The sequence below is a fragment of the Carassius auratus genome, chromosome 20 (assembly GCF_003368295.1).
Source record: "Carassius auratus strain Wakin chromosome 20, ASM336829v1, whole genome shotgun sequence".
Classification (NCBI taxonomy): Eukaryota; Metazoa; Chordata; class Actinopteri; order Cypriniformes; family Cyprinidae; genus Carassius; species Carassius auratus.
Genome location: NC_039262.1, coordinates 175370 through 195842, shown reverse-complemented (window position 1 = coordinate 195842; position 20473 = coordinate 175370). Strand labels below are relative to the sequence as shown.

The following is a 20473-nucleotide window of genomic DNA, read 5'->3' as shown; positions in this document are numbered from 1 at the left end:
GGTATTGGGATTGCTTCAAACCGCGGACATGAAAAACAACCGCAGACTTGGCAACACTGGTTCAGGTGGAGCGGCAGTAACTGCACAGAGCCTTAGTCTACCGACAACTAACACAAAATCACTTTCAAAATCGACAAAGAATCGCCTGCGATTTTAACATCGATGTTGTGTAGATTGTCAGTGAATTACGGCTCTGTGTAGTAAATGCCAACCAGTGTTGCCAAGTCTGTGGTGGATGTTTTTCATGTCCGCTGGTCACAGCGACCCCAATACAAATAACGTGATATTTAGCCCCTAAAATGCGAATTATACCAAGGCAACCCTGCTAAAAAAAACTATATTTTAACCCCGGGAAGCAATGTTTTATCGGGGAACCTTCTGGAAGCGAGATTGGGCTAGTTTTGAGAAGCAACTGGGCAGGATTTGTTGTGAAAACCTGGCAATCCTGATCTGAACACACATGCTGGAGATATACTCCTTATTACAGGAGCGTCTTTACTGATGAGATGTACATGAGTAAAGACATGCACAGCCCTATATAATAAAATGGGTAACGTTAAGTTATAGCTAGCTAATTATCAAACGCAGCTACGGTTAGCCATCGCTAACATTAGCACGTTTATCGAACAGCCTTCGATACATTTCTATGTTATAACTTCCTGAAAACAAATACACAAACATATAAAACAAACTTCTAGCGAAATACTAACAGCATCTAACTTGCAAGTTCTGAGTCGAGCCTAATTTCTTTCAGGTCCATCAGTTGTCTCCAGCGATTAAAAGCAGTGCCGATGTTTACTCTGGTATTCTTATCGGATTTGATTTGTGATTCCGAGCGCGGTTGTTTCCCTGTAGCGGGTGTTGGTCTCTTGCCAAGGGCTTCAGCTATCCTTCCGCTCTCTTCTCTGAACTGAAAGTAGTGGGCTGTACTTTCCACACGATTGACATCAGGTCCAGGTACGCCCTGCGAGTTATTCGTGTATTGCAGGTTGGCTGGTGGTTATGTCGCCCGCATACCGCCTCCCACGGCCGAAACTGGTATTACAACACCTGCCGGGCCGGGGCTAGAAATGCTAATGCTAATTAAGGTTGATATCTCTGCAGCACTATAACTTGACATTTTTTTAATGACATCATCGCCCTTATTTCTTCTCATTCTTTTGATGCGTGTAGGTCATGTTATGGATATTTTTACCTCAATTTCTGCATATGGCACCTTTAATAAAACGTTTGGTTGTTCAGCATTACACAGTCTCACATTTTTATTTTTTGAAAGTGCATTTTTGAGATTATACAGTTATACTCAATCACCATTAAATCACTGGTATCTTACAACAAAATAATTCAGGGGGGTTATGGGGGTGTCCCCACCAAAGCTGAGACCAAACCTACGCCCATGCTAAGGGTGGAGGTTTTTATGCATTGTTAAGGTTAAAAGTGGTTCGCTTGAGAGAGCATGCATGTTTTTTGTGTGATTGTGCTGGGTTTGCCCTTGAGATCAGGGTCGGTGTCTTTCAGAACCCATCCGCTGGCACTGAGACTGGCATAGCTGGTGAGGAAGGTGGCACTGCTCATTTCCTGGCAGCTCTGTGCTTCTGTCCATAATGATGTTTAGGGCTATGTGCTCGTCTGTGCCAAAAATCTGTTCTATAGCATTTGGTGAGGTCTATTGAGGATATCATCATGAAGGAAAATGAAACCTGGATTGTCTGCAGCCACTAGAAGTTCAGCGAGGGGAGGAAATGGGACGGGAGGATCAGTGGTCAGATGGTGAACAGGGAAGGCAAACCCATAAAGACAGCCAGCCATCTGATCTGGAAACAGTAGTTCTGTCATGCTGGAATGTAGGCATGTTCTCTGAAGCTTTGGGTTTGTGGGGGTTTAATTATGCTTCAGATGAAACTGGCGTAAACAATCATACAGTTTCTCTGGACACGTTATAATCTCTTTATGAGATACAATGTGTCAAACTATGAGGTGTAAAATACAGCAGAAGAGAAGTGAATTTAATTTTTACAGTTTTAGGTTTTAGTCACAGTTTTGTATTTTGCCAAAAAACAAAAATTCTATATTTGTTCATGTGATATTCGGTTTAACGACAATTTGACTACATTGGAATCTAAGTTTAGTTATGTAGATAACATTTTAATTGATGAAAAAAGTGCATATGTAAATATGTTATATTCTATTTTGACCATATTTTTTATATAGTGAATACTGAAGTTACATTCAGTCAAGTATGGTGATCCATACTCAGAATTCATACTCTGCATTTAACCCATCTAAAGTGCACACACACACAAAGCAGTGCAGCCATTTATGCTGTGGCGCCCGGGGAGCAGTTGCGGGTTGAGTGCCTTGGTCAAGGGCACCTGAGTCATGGTATTGCCGGCCCGAGACTCGAACCCACAACCCTAGGGTTACGAGACAAACTCTCTAACCACTAGGCCATGACTTCCCCCATGTGTTAATAAGTGTTAATTCAAAATGTTTTGCTTTGAAAGACTGACATTAACACTGGTCAAGATGAGATCATAACAAGAGAACAGATAACAATGGTATTTTTACATTTTTATCAATATTTGTCACATTCCTTTTAGCTATTTTTACTAAAGGTTTACTAAAATAGCATCTGTTTTTAATCATCAAAAATAACTTGAATAAATTTGTGAAAAAGGGCAAAATTAAAACAAATATAGAAACATAATTAATTATTAATTTAAACACATTTTCAGACTTGCGACATAAAAAATGTCTTTTGACAAAAATATCCTGAATATGTATTCTTCAAATCTTGTATTTATATAGATTTATGCATTTTAGTCCATTTTTTACTACAGTTTGACAAAAATGTAGACAAAAACAAAAAATTGATGAGATCAAACAAGAAGACAACTGATGACAATTGTAAGAAAATGGACAAGACAAGAGCAAAAAAGACAGGAAAATTAAAGGATGATTACAGAAGATCAATTTGGTAACAGAAGAGAATAACAATAAAAGAGGCAATAACACAACCAAGACAAGAACAAGCAAGAGGAGAAAACAAAAAAGATCAAATGAACCAAAATAAGATGAGACAAGAAGAGAAAGTGACAATGGTCAGCGGCGAGGAGCAGGAGAGAGGGCCGGGTCAAGGAGCAGAAAGTGGCACACTGAGGAAGGCAGGACACAGGAAGCGAGAGCAGCACTGAGCAAAGAAAGTTCAGTTTGTTACTAAAGCAATTTCAAGACAGATTTGGACGGCAGATGGTTGGCAGCGCTGTGTTTGTTAAACCAACTGGTCGGGTACATTAGGATGTCGGGGAGCAGCATGCATTGAGTCTCCATTTAGAACAGCCACACATGGGGGAGGGGAAGAGGGGGTGTCGGCCTGGCAAGCTGGTCAGGAAATAACGGGAGCGGTCACAGAGCTAATTAGCCCATGCATGGCCCGCAGTCACACACTCTGTAATGGGACTCAGGTATGTTCGACACCTCACACGGATGAAAAGACCTAGAAAACACTCAAGCTCCTTCCACATTGCATTTACTCTTATCAGTCTACTGCAGTCTGATCTGGCCCCTAATTTCTCTCACTCGATCTGTTTCTTTCGCTTTCTCTGTCTGTCTGTTCTTATAGCTGTTAAAAACATTGGCATGGGCCCTTGATGGCAAAATATACTAGCATTGGCAAACAAGGGTTATTATCATTAACTAAATCTAAAACTATTAAACACTGTTTTGTTAAATGAAATAAAGCTGAAATTAAATCAAATATAAATAGAAACATTTAAATCTTGAAAATTAGAAATGTTTCCTTGGGAACTGAAATGAGTAAAGGTTGAAGAACTAAAATAACTGAAAAGCAACTACAAATAAATTTATGAACTGAAACTGAACAAATTACATAAATATAAATTTAACTTTTATACAAATAGTTATATTATAAATATCAAATATTAGTAATATTATTCAATTTTATAGTGCATGTTGTATGTGTATGCCTAAAGTCTAATATTTGACAGAAACAATAAAAAATGCTACTACTCTAAACAACAATGGTTCATTCATGTAAAGAACATTTTTGAAAATAGTTTTTCTGTTTTTTAAAAAAGGATTATTTGATCCAAATATAAAAATTCTCACATTTAACAAGAAATGTAACATATTTATACATTTTTGTGCTGTCAAACGATTAATCATGCAATTTAATTTAATGTTTTTGTTTACATAATATATGTGCATTTACTATGCATAATCATGTCTATATATAAATTACTGTGTTGAGATGTGCTGAAGTTGTGTTTGCTCTCGTACTGTATCACATACCTTGTCAATGTCATGCGCTTGCTAAGCCCTTTGTTGTGATAAACAATAAAGTGTGTTCAGCTGAATTTAATTTCCGTTTTGTCTTAATGGGTATAAAAAAGGTTGTAATACAGTGGCAGCGGTCGTGTGAAGCTCTCCTCATGTGAAGACCAAAGAGAGTAAAGACCATCGATTCTACCATGCAGGGACAATGGCAAGGGAAATAAGTATCGCTTTTGATTCACCCTCTTTTCTACACTTTGCTTTACTTCTGTTTCAGTTTTTAATGACCAACACACTATAGGCAGCGCAATCCTAACAACCTGCACACTTTGCCTATGTAATAGACTACTTTCTTTTTCTATTAGTCTCTGGAATTGTCAGTCTGCAGTAAACAAAGCAGATTTTTTTACATCTACTACTAGTCATTCAAGACTAAACCTCATGGCTCTGACAGAGACCTGGATCAAACCAGAGGAGACTGCTTCACCTGCAGCAATCTCCAATAAATTCACATTTTCCCTCACTCTCCATCTGACTGGAAGAAGTGGCGGTACTGGTCTCCTTATCTATAATGATTGGAAATGTATTCCAATCCTTAATCTTCTCTGGGTATTATCAGCTCCTTTGAATCACATTCAGTCACTATTACCCTTTTAGGATCCATTTTGTAGTTGCTTATCGACCAGGTAACTTCTTGGATGAATTAGATATGCAATTAAATGTAATTGTATAAATATACATGCATATATTTAAGAAAAATATGTTGTTTATATTTTAAGTATATTTATATACAAATAATATGACTATAAATATATACATAACTATTTTCTAAATATATACTATTTGTGTGTATTTATATATACATAATGAATATACATAGTACACACATATATTATGTAAACAAAAACTTATTTTGGATTAATCGCAATTCATGTTTTGACAGCACTATTAAATGCATAATTTTACATTTATCACTCTGATTTGAATAAATTATTGTTTTATTGATTCATTAAAAAATCTGACTCAACAGAATGATTCAATGATTAACTTATGAATCAGAATTTTTTTTTACATTTTCTGAAAGTGAATAATGAATTTTACTCCACAAATGACTTTAGTAGACAGATTATTTTGCATACATATATAGTCATATGGATCACTTTTATGATTTCTTTGTGGTGGGGAATTTTTCAGGTTTTATCTTCATTCGCTAACATTATATTGATGTTGTTGGAATATTCTTTAAAAAAAAAAATTAGGATTTAGTCACATTAGGAATAACACTGGGGTGAGTAAATAATGACAGAATTTGTATTTTTGGGTGAACTGTCCCTTTAAAAATCAATTGGCCATCATTGGAAGGCCACAAAATGAAAGTAAAAAAGCCACAAACACCTATACACCTCCTCTGATACACCTCCTCCCTCGTAATTACAGCCCACATTATCCATGGGAGACTGGTGGCGAAGGTGCGACTGGGCTTTTACTGCGCTAGCGTGTAATAGAGTGAGGCTGCAGTCGCTAATTAAGGCCATTGTGATTTCTTGCAGACATTGACGGGGAGGTGTAATTGGTGGAGTGCAGTCAATCTCCTGGATTTTGCTCAGGGCGCACAGAGACTAGGTAAACCACACATGTGGAGGCCTCGGAGGGGAAAAACCTGTCTTTTGTTAGCCCTTAATTGAGATGCTAATAGATGGGAACATGCCATACCAAGTTCTTGAGACGTGAGGACAGAGAGAAGGAGAGAAAGTGAGAGAGGGTAAAGGAGCACAAAGGCAGGGGGGTGGACGGATGGAGTCCTGCCCCCTGTGGTGGGACACACTGCCCCCTTGTGGTTACTTTTACCAACACTTTATGTAGCAATATGATGCTTTGCAGAATGATGCTACAGTCTCTGCCAATTAACCGCCCATAAACAAAACAGAAGGGGTATGACCAGGATATTGAATATTGAACAGTCTCACAGAGGTCGATAAGAGCAAATCTCCGTCATTTAAACCCTGAGTAATCATCACTCTCTGCAGTATTATGGTGTGCTCTTGAAGCAAAGCGCTGCTAGCTTATGACATTCATGTTTAGCTTTGAGAATTAGCGGGAGCGTGATCTGAACGAGGATGCCTTGTGTAGGTTAGTGGTGTAAATGTGTGCAGATATCGGGCTTAAATGAGGGCAGAATCTGGTAGCACACTGTAGTGTTTATCAGGGTTATTATCATTAACTAAAACTATTCAACTTTTTATTAATTAAAGCTGAAAATATATAAAATATTAGATGAAAAAAACAACTGTAAAATTAGTTTACTTAAAAAAAAAGGTAATAAAAACCGAATAGTAATGTTTAAAAAATATTTACAAATTGAAATGAAAAAAAAAACCCCAATTCAAATATGAATTAAAAAATGATTATTATACATTAATTTCTATGTGCTGAGATGTGTGACTTAAGGTTCCTGTGAAGCCAGATTTGTAGAACTATTGCTCTCATTTTGGCATTGGTCTATTATTATTCTTCGCTTTGAACTTTTTATCCCTATGGTGAAACTCAATGAACTTTGCATGTGTGAAGGGTCTGTGGCTAATTGCATTTTGTGTAATTATGGGATGGATGGTTGCCTAGCGACTAGATGGTTAAATTCACAATATTCCACTCCGATGGAGCTAAAGACTTTGAATATCACACAAGAGTCACTCTTCTCATGGGGAACAAATCTGCCCCGAGGAGCCATATATTTCCACATGAAATTTTCTGTTAGTACTGTACTGTATATTTTAAAATCGTATGAAGCACTAATCTTTTGGAATATGTGAAATGCATATGTAAAACTGTGAATTCAACTCAACAGACTTCCAGAAAACTCCCATTTCCAGTTAATACGGATGATTTTACATTTTACAAAATTCTCTCAGACAGTGCTATTCATTTGCATTTTTCCATGTCAAATTAAATTAACACATTTTAAAATATACTGGTATATAATTCTGCCTTCAGAAAGGTAATAGGGTTAACACTTTTACAGTTTAATTTGACATTACAAGCCTTGTGCTACTACAACATGATTCACAGAAATAAAATTCTAATTGTTATCTACTTTTCACAAATAAAATGTAAGATAAAAGTGTGCATATATGCACACGCAAACACACTTTTGATAATGAATTGATAATAATAAGGAATGTTTCAGATCATGTCAGACTAAAGACTGGAGTAATGACTGCTGAAAATACAGCTTTGCATCACAGAAATAAGATAGAATTTAAAATATATTAAAATAGAAAAGTTATATTGAATTGTAAAAATATTTCACAATATTACTGCTTTTAAAACATTTTTGATCAGATAAATGCAGAGATGTTAAGCATGAGACTCATATGAAAACATTCCAAAAATTATAATCGTACCAATCCCAAACACACGGTAAAAGCTGGCGTTAGCTGCGCCTTGCTAAAGTAATTTAATTATACACTAAGTGGAATCATATCCAGCACTGTTGCCCCACATCACATGAACACCAGTCGCAAAAATCCTAAAAAAACACCCACAGCTTTCATTCCACCCTTGCAGACACTATTTATGATGAAACCAAATCTTCCCTTACGCAACACAGATGGGCCCCCAACCCAAGACAGGAGTCCCTCATCTCCAGGATCCTCCAACCCCCCCTCATCAGTCTCCCTCTCCTGTCCCTCACTCATAATGGACCCAGCTGCCAGTCAGACCAGGCTTTATTAACCCCTTGCCTTCTGATACTCATTTCATTGTGGCTAGGGGTCAACAGCTGATTAGAACACCGGTGAGGCGGCACTCTACAGACGACCTTCGACCCCTGGCAGCTTCTCCGTTTGGGCAGCGGGCCAATAGGAGGCAGCGCGGCCTCCCTTGTTGCCATGGAGACAGGGCCTGCGAGGTGCAGATGGCTTGGCAGGGGGTGGAGTGGGTGGAGAGAGACAGAGAGTGCAGACAATGGAGGATGGAGCGAATAAGACAGAGAGAAAAAGAGAAAGGGGAAACGCAGTTAAAACATGGCCAGTAGAGGGAGCGTATGTGTCTGCAGCCGCTTCAGAACAGAAACACAATGAGAAATGCAGAGCCTTGTGCAGCTAAAAGCTTCTTTGACAGCATGCAGCCTTTAGAAACTCTTGTATTTTCGTCTGAGCAGCTAGAAGAGAGTGCTGCAGGACATATTTAATGCTTATCCTATTGAAATTGCTTTTGCAGGCTATATGTTCGGACTCCCAGAGATCACATGGTATATGTCTAAAAAAAGGCACGCTGATTTTTTTCAACTCAAATTCTTTAAACAAGTTCCTCTGACCTTATCAAGCCATGTTGTATCACCAAATAATTTGATACATTGACTATATTGAATACAGAAATGTCACTGTTATCTAAAATAGTCAATGTTGCTTCTGTTTGACCAAAGCAAAAAGATACTAGTATTGGCACCCTTGGTAAATATGAGCAGTGGGGGAAACTCACAATATAAATTAAATGTTTTTCTCTAGTTCACGTTAGGAGGTGTTTGGAAAACACTTGACGAGAGATCAGAGACCATTCCTTCATCCAGAATCTCTCCAGATCCTTCAAATTCACATCTCCACATTGGTGCTTCTTCTCTTCAGTTCACCCAGTTCGTTTTCTACAGGGGTTCAGGTCAGAGGACTGAGATAGACATGGAAGAAGCTTCATTTTGTGCTCACTGACACATTTTTGTGTTGATTTTGATGTTTGTTTTAGAATACTGTCCTGATGAAAGATCTAAACATGGTCCATTATAAGATTTCTTATAGAGGCAGTCAGGTTTAGATTTTTTATCTGTTGATATTTGATATAATCCATGATTTCATGTATCTGAACAAGACGTCCAGGACCTCTGGCAGAAAAATAAGCCAACAACATTAAAGATCCAGCAGTATATATAACCGTGGACATGGGGTCATTTTTATCCCTGTTTTCACCAAACAGTCACTTTGTTGACTGCAAAGTGGGTTTGCTACCAAAAAAGCAGTTTTTTAATACAGAACAGAACTATTTTAGATGGCCATAGAGTGGCTCTCATTTCCCTTTTTCCGTGAAATTTCAGGGCAAGAAAACAAACCAAATAACACTGGAAGACTCTCTAAGCAAAAAGGCTTCTCTGCCAAAGCAATAAGAAACAAAAGGCTTTTACAAAACAGGAAAAAAAACATTATTTTATTGTGCAAATTCATAAAGCAGAATTCATCTGCTAGTAGTAGTATATAGTCCCTTACATGTAGACTAAGGTTAAAAGGTGGCCTCTTAGGGACAAAATTCAGTAACCAATCAGCATCTATAAGACCAAACCTCTGTAAAATTATGATTTTAAAAAGTGCCTGAATTTGGAAGTAGGAAGCTGATCAGAAAGTCAGAGGCCAATGGTGCAGACCACTGGGAGTCATCATCAGCTGGAGCCAGCACGGCGTGAAAAAAAACTAATCGCACCCATATGTTTTTCCCGCTCTGAGGCCTGCGCCCCCTTTTTCTCATCCCCTGAGTCCTCACACTGTGTGTTCCTTCATTTAGACACTTCAGTACACAGGACTCAAGAGTAATGATGGTCTAATGTCGAGTCTGTAGCCAATTTTATATAAAAAATTATATTTTGTAAATATACTTTAAAAGAGTCCAAATGAATGGTATATTTACCATTTTTCACTCATGCCTGAGCACTCAATTTTATAATATCCAAAATTAATTTCCTGTGATTTGCTATCTTAGCAACTGATGGAAAGATTGTATTTATATTATTTTTACAAATCAGCTTTATCCCTCTACTCATCCCTCTCAATTGTTAACTAAACCAGATTTGTTGTGTGGCCAGTGAAAATGTGGCAAGTAAAAATCTGAACAAAGTGAAATAATGGCCTGCATGCAGAAAAGAAAAGCCATATTGTCAAGCCCTGGTTGCTGATCTCCAAATCATTCTCTATCCTGCTAGAAAACGTCTTAATATGCCTATGAAATAAGCAGTTTGATTGTGAAAGGCGAGGACTTTATTTGTGAGCATGTGTGAGTGTGTCTGCGAGCATCGCTGTCCAGTGAGATCCATCCCTTCTTCAAGGATCAGTTGCTGAGATACCAAATGCACCATATCACAGGAATAGATATTGGATATTGTGTTCAGCATTTGCTCAAAATGGAGGGCTCTGGCAAGAGCGAAGAGTGACAGCGCCGTTCATTTGGGCTCTTTTGATGTAGAAAGAGAGGCTGCAGTAAACCCTCGGTTTCAGCAAGAAAGCAGCCGACATCTGATGTGACGTGCAAAGAAAGCAAGAAAGGACACTGGGATGATGAGACAGTCAAGGTCATCTCGTCAATAGTCAAATGTGTCTAACGCTACTCCGTCCGTAATGTGTCCAAGCGTGAATACAACAGAGTGCTTCAGTGAGGTACAGAACACACGACTGCTGATTTCATCTCAGACTGTGGACCTATCTGAGGGAATGAGAAGATAATCAGCCCAAAAAAACACAAGTATGATCATACACAAAGGGGGGAAGAAAATGAGACTACGGGGTACGGTGGGGAAGATTAGTGCCTGTGAGAACCACAGTCAGTTCCTCTGCTTCTATTGTTCTAATAGGCTTCGCTTCGACGGAAAGGGTGGGGTTGTTAGCGTGAACTGCATGCAGGTTTGTAATGCATTGCACCACCGAGACCAAGAAACCTCAATTTTCGGCTCGACAATAGAGCCGTTCTGCAATTAGAGAAAAATATATGCATAATGCAGATGGCAGCATTCGCACTCAGCGCCGAAAGGCTTTGAACCTCCTCGTTCACGGATTTGAAGGCTCCCTTCTCCAAGCTGTCTACGAGACAAACAGAATTACTATTTCATGTGTACGATTATATTTCCCTGCTTTGCAGAATCTTGTTTCATCTGGCATAGATTTGCAGGTTATCAAAAAGAACAAGAAGCGTTGAGGGCTGTAATCCTCATTCCTCAACACCTGTCATTTCTTACTGTCCGCTTGGGGACCAGAGGTGTGGGCATACCATTAAAAGAGGGTCGTGGTGATACAAACAGCTTTTGTTTTCAAAAGCAGTGGTTGTCAGCTGGTGGACGGCAGGTCTGTTCTGATAAGGTTGTGGATTGGAGGGAAAATACAATACTTAGCCTTGCGGAAGTGAAGAAATTAATACTATCACATTAATATTCCAATACTCAACAACAACAGTAACTTTAGTAATGAAACTATTTATAATGCATTAAAATAAAATAATATTATGAAATATCATTAAAATAATGTGTGTGTGTGTGTGTGTGTGTGTCAAGTTAACACATTAATAATTATCAATTAACACGTACATATACCACTACTCACAAGACAACCAAAATTATTTTCAGGGACATTTTTGCTTTTGGTGCTTGATGTCCAATGACAAAAAAAGTTCTGATATCATAAAATTGCATAAATTTGAGGAACATACTAAAATGTATTCATATAAAATCTTCCAATACAACATTTTGATGCTGCATCCTATATGACAAAAGAAAATATTTTCAGAAAAAAAAGTAGATCAAAATACATAAAAATTGTCAAAAATATAGTGCTAATATAGGTTTTTAAATACATTTACATAAATACATATTTTCAGTAATAATTCCAGTAATTACAAGTACAAATGTTTGTTTATAATTTATATATATATATATATATATATAATTTTTTTTTAGTACTTGATGTCCAAAGTAATATCTGGATCCTGAAGCCAAACTAGTTTTGAACCACTGATCCCTGAGGGTTGTTTGTATATGGAGGGGACAGATTGAGGGATACCTTCTGATATTCATCTTTGGAGCGCAATGCCTGGTCAAGCTGTTCCTGTGTGTAAGCGTAGATGCTTGATCGATACGTCGTCCCAACATCGTTGCCTTGTCGCATTCCTATCAAAGAAAATGCAGACTTGTCAATGTTAAAAACAGGGTGTTTGAGGATCTGGTTACAACACAAATTTAAATGGGTTAACTACAGTACTCCCTGATATTCAATGTTAAACTATATATAGACATCTGAGAAGTAAAGTAAGTCATTTAACCCTGATGTAATCGTGCAGCTCAGCCACTGAGTGTGTCTTCTGTGGGTCCAAAATTAGCATCTATTAGTACTTTAATCTCATGGGAAACAAACTCCCAATCAACCAGATATGAAATCTTGGGAAGAGTGCGGTTTTAATTAAAACTGTCCTATCTGTTCTTGATCCAGATATGACTTCATAGATTCTGCATAGATATTTTTGTTGCATGGGAAGAGGGCATTAAAAATGCTGAAGAAGCTTTACCTCATGCGAATGTACATTATTTTAAACGCTTCTGAGCAGTTAAACCTTGCTTTCATTTCTTTAATAAACCAAAACCGTAAAGATTTTAGTGTGAACATATATAAGAACGAGCAGAGTGTTAGTCAACCACCACAGACACAATCAGGGCATTATACAGGCCATCTCCATCAGTCTGAATGTGATTTGATGGTCGAGACACTTTAATCTCTGTTCTGAGTCCTCTGGTCATGATTGCAGCCACTCAAACTGTTTCCTCTCCTCTTTGTGAATTCATGATGGGCCTCTCGTAGCTCTCGAACTACTGGAACTTAAGACTGTATTAAATTAAAGAGCTGCTCTTTTTACTGGCTTTTAAATGGCTTTTTGTGCTCAGCCTTTCTTTAATGAACACTCTGCTAAACAAAACTTACTGTCTACTGTATTGGCTTTCAACGGATAATGAACTAAATATGATCTTAAAGGGAAAGTTTACCCTAAAAGAACTTTTTTTTTCATTTACTCAAAACCTTTCTTCTGTGAAACTTAAAAGACAAAAAAGTTCAGATGCCTTAAAAGTGTCGAAAGTTTAAGGAACAGGCTAAAATGTTTCGATTTAAAATCTAGACAAGAGGGTGAATAAATGCAGACTATCCCTTTAAGAATTTGAGAGTGTGATGGAATAAAATGTTACCTTGTGTAGGATCGTGGCTTTCCCAAAATACCTTCAGCAACTGTGCAAAGTTGATTTTCTCAGGCTCATAGACCACGCGAACCACCTCTGTGTGTCCTGTTTTACCTGTGTGAGCAAGAGAAGCAGAGGTGACCGTGTAAACATCATCGCCAAAAGAGTCACGTGCTTGCACACACCCTCGGGTTAAACAGAGGTGACCCGCCATCCCAATCCAGTCAGGTCATCAAGGGGCACTGATTTTGGCTTGACTGGCCACATCTCCAGCGACAGGGTCAGTCCTCCATATTGATTACCTTTATGTGTCTTTTGACCCTTTCAAAAACATACAAGGGCAGTCGATCTACCTGTGTGTCATGGCATCAGCTGGGTGCTTTTCTATAAGCTCTCCCTTTCTTAGACGGACTCATAAAAACAAGAAATTACTTTGAAATGACTCATTGCGGGTTAGCAAGCATGGAGGAGAAGCACAGAGGAACATCAAACAAACACAAGCACAATACATTACGTACTCAGCCTGAGGATTATGCTCTCTTTAAGGCTGGAATCAAACAACAGCACAGCCATTAGTAGCAATCGAAAAGCAAGACATGAAGTGGATCAGACAGATATTAAAGTGTGAATTGCTAACGCCTTTTCTTTTCCGATGTCATATAAAGCAACAAACACGAAGCAAAACTTAAGACAATTACTTTCAATTCCAATAAGGCCTGTTGAAGAAGTTAAAAACACAATGGAGGAATTGACTGCGCCAGCAGATAGTGTAGTGTTGTTTATTTCCACTCACTTTCTGCATTGTTTTAGAGTCCAATTCACTAAAAATAATGCTAGAAAGGAAATAGCACAAAAACACAAAAATGCTAATTGCAATTTGCATGGCACAGTCTTGAAAACTGATTCCGAATGTTATTTTTGCACTTTAAAAAATGATATTGACTTTGCGGTGCTATTTTAGAGCATTTATCACCTTGTTTGTGGTTTGCAATGAGTCAGAAAATAAAAAAATTATGTCAACAATAGAAAAGAAACTGATATTTTTATTCAGAAAGAACACATTAAATTGATCAAAAGCGACAGTATTAACTTTGTCATTGTTACCAAAAATTCTACTTCAATCAAATGCAGTTTTTACTCACCAAAAACATTAATAATAATAATAATCAACATTCAAAAAAAAATATTTAAATTATTTAACTTATTTTTGTGTAAACTACCCAAAATTCATCTTGGTGTTTTTTTCATATGTGTGTCTGTGTGTTTACATTAATTTGTTTCCAGTAAACTGGATTCATCTATTTTCTATATTTGGACTGTAAGCAAAGCAGTTTGTTAAAAATGAATCACAGGACATGAACCAGCTATGACTAGAACCCCAAAACTGTAAAACCAACTTCCTAATTCCATATCTCCCATCATTAATTTATTACCAAAGAAGTCTGCTTAATAATCTCTGCTTCAGTCTTATGGGGGGCCATCCTCTACGTTATCTCCAGTAAATCTATATTGCTTTGATATTAAAAAAGTAATAAAGGACTAACCTGTGGGGTTATTTTCATTACCAAGCAAGACAGCAGAGGGGTAGTAACATTATCAGAGCTCAGATATGGAAAACCAAAGCCGTGCCATTGGCCATACACCCAGGGCTGTCACTTCAATTCACATCTATACACTCAGCATTGTAAAAATGCATTTATTGGCCCGCTTGTCACAATGTTCCCAGGACTCCCTCACTGAAGACAGCTCTGCATACACCCGAAATTAAACTCAGGCCCAAGTTGAAAGGTATTAAAACACTTGTGTTGTCTGGGAACTACATAAGGAATGTTTATTTAGCTGTTTTTTATTATTTGAAACTAAACAGTTCACAGCGTCATATGCAGAATAAGTCAGTCTCTTATAAAAGATTTAGCTTTTAATCAACATTGTAGATGGCAGTTTCATTATTGACTAAAACAACAAAACTAAAACATTACAAAAGAATTTCATTAATTAAAATAAATTAAATATTAACTGAAATTAAATAAGTCTTCCTATTTATTTATCCCTATAGTTTAACATTGTGACAAGCGGGCCACTAAATGCATTTTTACAATGCTGAGTGTATAGTTGTGAATTGAAGCGACAGCCCTGGGTGTATGGCCAATGGCACGGCTTTGGTTTTCCATATCTGAGCTCTGATAATGTTACTACCCCTCTGCTGTCTTGCTTGGGAATGAAAATAACCCCCTTTTTTACTTTTTTAATATCAAAGCAATATAGATTTACTAGAGACAACCTAGAGGATGGCCCCCCATAAGACTGAAGCTTGTCTGTGAACTACATAAAGAAATATATATATATATATATATATATATCATATACTATATACACTATATACTATAAATAACTGAAATAAAAATGTGAAGAAAAAAATAATAAAATGACAGAAACAAGTTTACTAACATTTGAACTGAAATGAAAAAAAATTTAGCATGTATGTCTTTGAATTACATAGGACAAAGTCAAATGCTCATTGTCAGAATTATATTTAAACCATGCAATTCTATACAAAATTACCTTTTTTTCCTCACCAAAATCTAATTTCTACATTACTTGGATTTGGCACTTGGATATTGGATTTTTTTTGTGCCCATCTATCTCTGATTATTTTTAGAGAACAGATTTAGAACCACACATGTGCAGTTTAAAATGACTGCCACAGCAACAGAAAGCAAAAATGTACATTTTCTGCACTCGTTGTAACCTTTTGTCAGTATTTTATGCAAATGTTCGTACATGCAGCGATAAGACAATGGCGTTCTAATGGAGTCATAAGAGCCCACAGCATTATACTCGAACTGCGTTATGCATGTTGGCTTATGGAAGAGTAATGAACCCACTGAACCTGTTCCCACACTTCCCACTCCTCTCTTTACATTCATCCAATCCTCCCTCCTTCTCGATTTATCTTCCTCTGCTCGGATTTCTTCCTTTCTACATTTCCTCTTTGAAGCATCTCACCTTTTTTTCTTCCCATTTTCCAGCTTAAATCCCTTTTTTCAACCCCCCATTTTTTGGGTGTAATCCCCTCACCCACCCCTCACCAGGCTGTGCCAATCAAGACAAGCTGAAGTTCGACCACAGGCGGCCATATTTGCTGCAGCTTGAGACCGGAGTACTCTATCTAAGCGAAGGTACAGATGTGACGCAAGTAAGTGTCAAGGGAAGTGCCTTTTACAGACCATCAATACAAGCGGGAGCAGTAAAAACTACAATCCAATGAAATTCAGAGATAATGGTTATGTGAGACACTGCAAAGGCACAAGCACACCATCGTCTCATGTTCTCTCTTTGTGCAGCTCTAATTCTGCATCGCAAAATGGGTGAAAAAAGACACTATAGGCTGCTTCCGTTTTAAGGTGCCTTCTATGAAATTAATGAATTTTCTAGTCTACAAGGTGAATTTAAGTATTTTTGTAAGATTGTAAATGTTGTGCACTGTGTTAATCAAAGCTAAATTAATATATTTTAATATATATTAGGATATAATTATGCCTTCAAATGGGTCTTTTAGAAAAATAAAATAGGTACTATATATATATATATATATATATATATATATATATATATATATATATATATATATATATATATATATATATATATATATATATATATAAGCAAATTATTAAAATTATTAAAATATAAGCATATTATAATGGTTTCTAAAAGATCACGTGACCTATAAATAATGCAAATATATATATACAGAGAGAGAGAGATAAAGATTAATAAAAAATAAAAAAAATATCTAATGCAGCAAGGTGAAGTTGAGAAGAAAACATCAAAAGAATAACTAGATATATTATCAATAATGTTTATATTAAAACAATAAATATTGAATCATCTAAAGTTTTCTTTTTTTTTTTTAAGATAAAGTACTTCCTAATCGAAACAAAAATGTTATGTTTAGCTACTTTGAAACTGTATGTATTGTGAAAAGCACTTTACCAATAAACTTTGACACAAATGCCACACATTTTGTAGAATGACCCATAAGATGCTATTTTCTATGATTATTTGCATTGGTGGCTTTATCTTTAGTGCATGTTTCTGCTTGGCAGAAATGTCTGTACCCTTTAATCCCCTGTTGACACAAGCTCTTGTGCAGACAGGACTGAGATTAACACAGAAAGAGAGAGAGGGAGCGAATGAGTGCATAGACAAAGCGAGAGAGCATATAAGGATCATAGCACTTCCCCTCCCCCTCACATACATGAGCAAAATCCTGCATATGATTCTATCGCTCTGTTCTCAAACCTAGTAGACTGCCTACATTTAAGGACATCACACCCCAAATGCACTGCAAAAATAATTCTAATAATCCTGATGAATTTATTTCAGTAAAGATGCTGCCTCATAAGGTAGCTGCCTATGTAGGACGGAATGCAGCTCAGCAGGTCTAAAAACAGATCTTACTGAAAAAATAAGATATTCATTAGCACACAATAAGAGATCATATCTAGGAGCACTCCAGTCTTATCTTCTATTTTCTTCTAAAATCCTGTTACTTGTTTCAAATGGATGTCAGCATTCAAACCCTGTAAAAGAACAGTGTTGCCAACCATTTCAGCACCGGCATTCATTTCAGCACCAACCAATGGACAGCTCCCTCTGAGTTTTCAGCACCCCGCACAGTATATAACAATTCTGCTTGTAGCAAAAGGACCACCTGCTGAATTATCACACCCAGCTATACAACAGCTTCGATTCTGAAAACATTTGGTTTCTAAGAAAACGAGGGAATTTAAATATATGCCCTGCAGTAAAAAGCATGTTTTGTCATCCAAACTTTGGAGTAAGGAGTGGCTAAGCATACTCTGTGAGAGGCCATTAAAGCAAATTCATTTGATGGTAAATCATTGTGACTGAACACTAAAGCAGTATACAGGGAAAACTTGGGAGATCAAAGCCCAGGCCTGTCATTCTCTTCTAGTCTGAGGAAAACTCAAAGTCTGAACTTTTTTGCTAGACTAAACACATCAGGAGACCAGATGTAGAATTATTTTACTCAATTTTGTTCTCAAATTAATAATTGTAATTTTTTTAGAGAATAATTGCAAAGTAACAAAAAGAAAAGAATTGTGTTAATTTACATAATTTCAGCAGCCATTACTCCAGTCTTCAGTTTCACATGATCCTTCAGAAATCATTCTAATGTGCTGATTTTCTGCTCAAGAAATATTTATTATCATCAATTTTGAAACATGATGAAGGTCTGCTGCTTAATATTTTTGTGGAAACCGTCATACATATTTTTTAGGATTCTTTGATGAATATTTATTTGAAATAAAAAAATTTGGAAGTCTTTTTACGGTCACCTTTGATCAATTGAATGCCTCCTCACTGAATAAAAGTATTTTTAATAAAATTAAATACTTTTAAATGGCAGTGTATATGTTCTGGCCATCATTTTGGATTGCTGCATTCATATTGTTTCCTCTCTTTTTTTTTCTTTTTTTTTTAAAAAAAAGGAAAATCTTAATATTATAAATCCTAAATCCAGGATAAGGAAGTAGAAGCTCGGATAATAATATAATATAATAATAATAATTATTATTATTATTATTATTTTTATTATTATTATTATTATTATAGGCAAACATCTGGCATAGTTAAGACAAATCCACCAATGTCAAAAACTCCCATCTTGATTATTTCATTTGGGTAGAATCTTCATGGTGATTTTTGGATGGGCAAACCTCAACAGTGTGAGCATGTGTTATTTTGTATTAGTATATTAGCCAGTTACCAGATTAGTGCTAAATTAGCAAGATGTGTTATCATTTTATATTCATATTTATATATATGAATTCCATCTGGATGCCTGCAGATGTTACAGAAAGAACAAGACTGTAATTACCATATGAATTCTCTACAGAATTCTGATTTCTGCTCTCCAATTAAGGCATTTCTTATTAGATAGATAGACAGACAGACAGAGTTCTCTCTGCCAATGGTTTCAAAGCATGAGAATTCAGCTCAGTATCTTCCAACGATGCTTGTAATTACACTCTTCTGGATAGAGATCTCTGCTGCTTTTCCTTTTAAATCTCCATTTCTTCCAGCTTAAGTGTCAATGTCCCAAGAGCCTCCTATCACCAATGGATTTACCCTAGCTTTAACTTCCCTCCTTCTTTAGTTCTTGATATTTCTCAAGCATCCACAGTTACCACAGCAATCACAATTTGTGTCTGTCCTACCAAATGTATTATGTGGAAAATCTGGTAGTTGTACTGCACGTCTTGATTATTTGCTGCTATATATTTATTTTTTACATTTCAGCTTGGTCAACACCAGTTGTCATTATGTTCGTTATTTATAATCGTCAAATTGTGTGCATATTCTTTATGTGGCTGGAGCTCCACAGACAAAGAACAAGAAAATGCTATAAGTTACACAAAGCTTGGAAGAGGTATTCAGTTACTCATTTTTCAGTTACTCATTTTTCACAAAATTTCAATATTGTTAAAGTTGAGAGTGGCTCACATACCTGTGCACACCTCTTCACAGGTGGGGTTTGGGGTGTAACCACCAGAGTAGCCCACTTGAGTGGAATAGACCCCATTTTGCCTCCAGAACTTCCTCTCCGCTCCCCAGAAACAGCCCATACCTGTGTTAAAAAGAGAAAATAAATATTATTTACTGTATATAGAGCCATAGACCGTAACTAGTCTATAATTGAGACCAAAAAACATAATATTTCTAGTATTGGAAGAAATTACAAAGATAAGATGTTCTGACAACATTAACTGTACATGTACATATTTGATGGAAATGTAAGTCCACATACATTTCATGCATTGCATGGAAAATCAACCCCATGACTTTGGGGTAGCTAGCACTATGCTCTACTGTTAAACACAAAAACACAAAACAGCAATTTATTTAATTGCTGTTAATCAGACAGTACTGGATAAGATGTCTCCTTTGGGATACATTAAAATAAAAGGCAATTTTCTGCCACTATTTACTTATCCACATATCTTTCTGTATATGTGCTTGTATATGTTGTTGTTGTTTTCCAATAATTGTTTTGTGGTTTTTGCCATAGCAAAGTAGTTCAGTGTTACCATGGAGCTTTCAAGCTCAAAAAGGACAAAAGGAACATAGAAAATGTCCACATGACTTCCCCTTCCTAAAAAAAAAACAAAAAAAACAAAAGCTATT

General features: G+C 36.6%; 1 protein-coding gene across 5 annotated transcripts in view; it reads right to left on the bottom strand.

Annotated features, from left to right (window-relative positions):
* The window catches only part of LOC113120434 (mitochondrial peptide methionine sulfoxide reductase-like), a 68421-nt gene that overhangs the window by 13323 nt on the left and 34625 nt on the right, over positions 1-20473 (bottom strand). For 3 of the 5 annotated variants that reach the window (XM_026290236.1, XM_026290240.1, XM_026290238.1), the window contains exons 3-5: positions 19797-19916; positions 13268-13372; positions 12096-12202 (exon numbers count right to left, since the gene is read on the bottom strand). In XM_026290236.1, coding sequence (XP_026146021.1) covers positions 12096-12202; positions 13268-13372; positions 19797-19916 — 332 coding nt within the window. Of the gene's footprint in view, positions 1-6675; positions 8211-9466; positions 10750-12095; positions 12203-13267; positions 13373-19796; positions 19917-20473 lie in introns of those variants that run through there. The other 2 variants (XM_026290237.1, XM_026290239.1) reach the window with 2 other exon arrangements.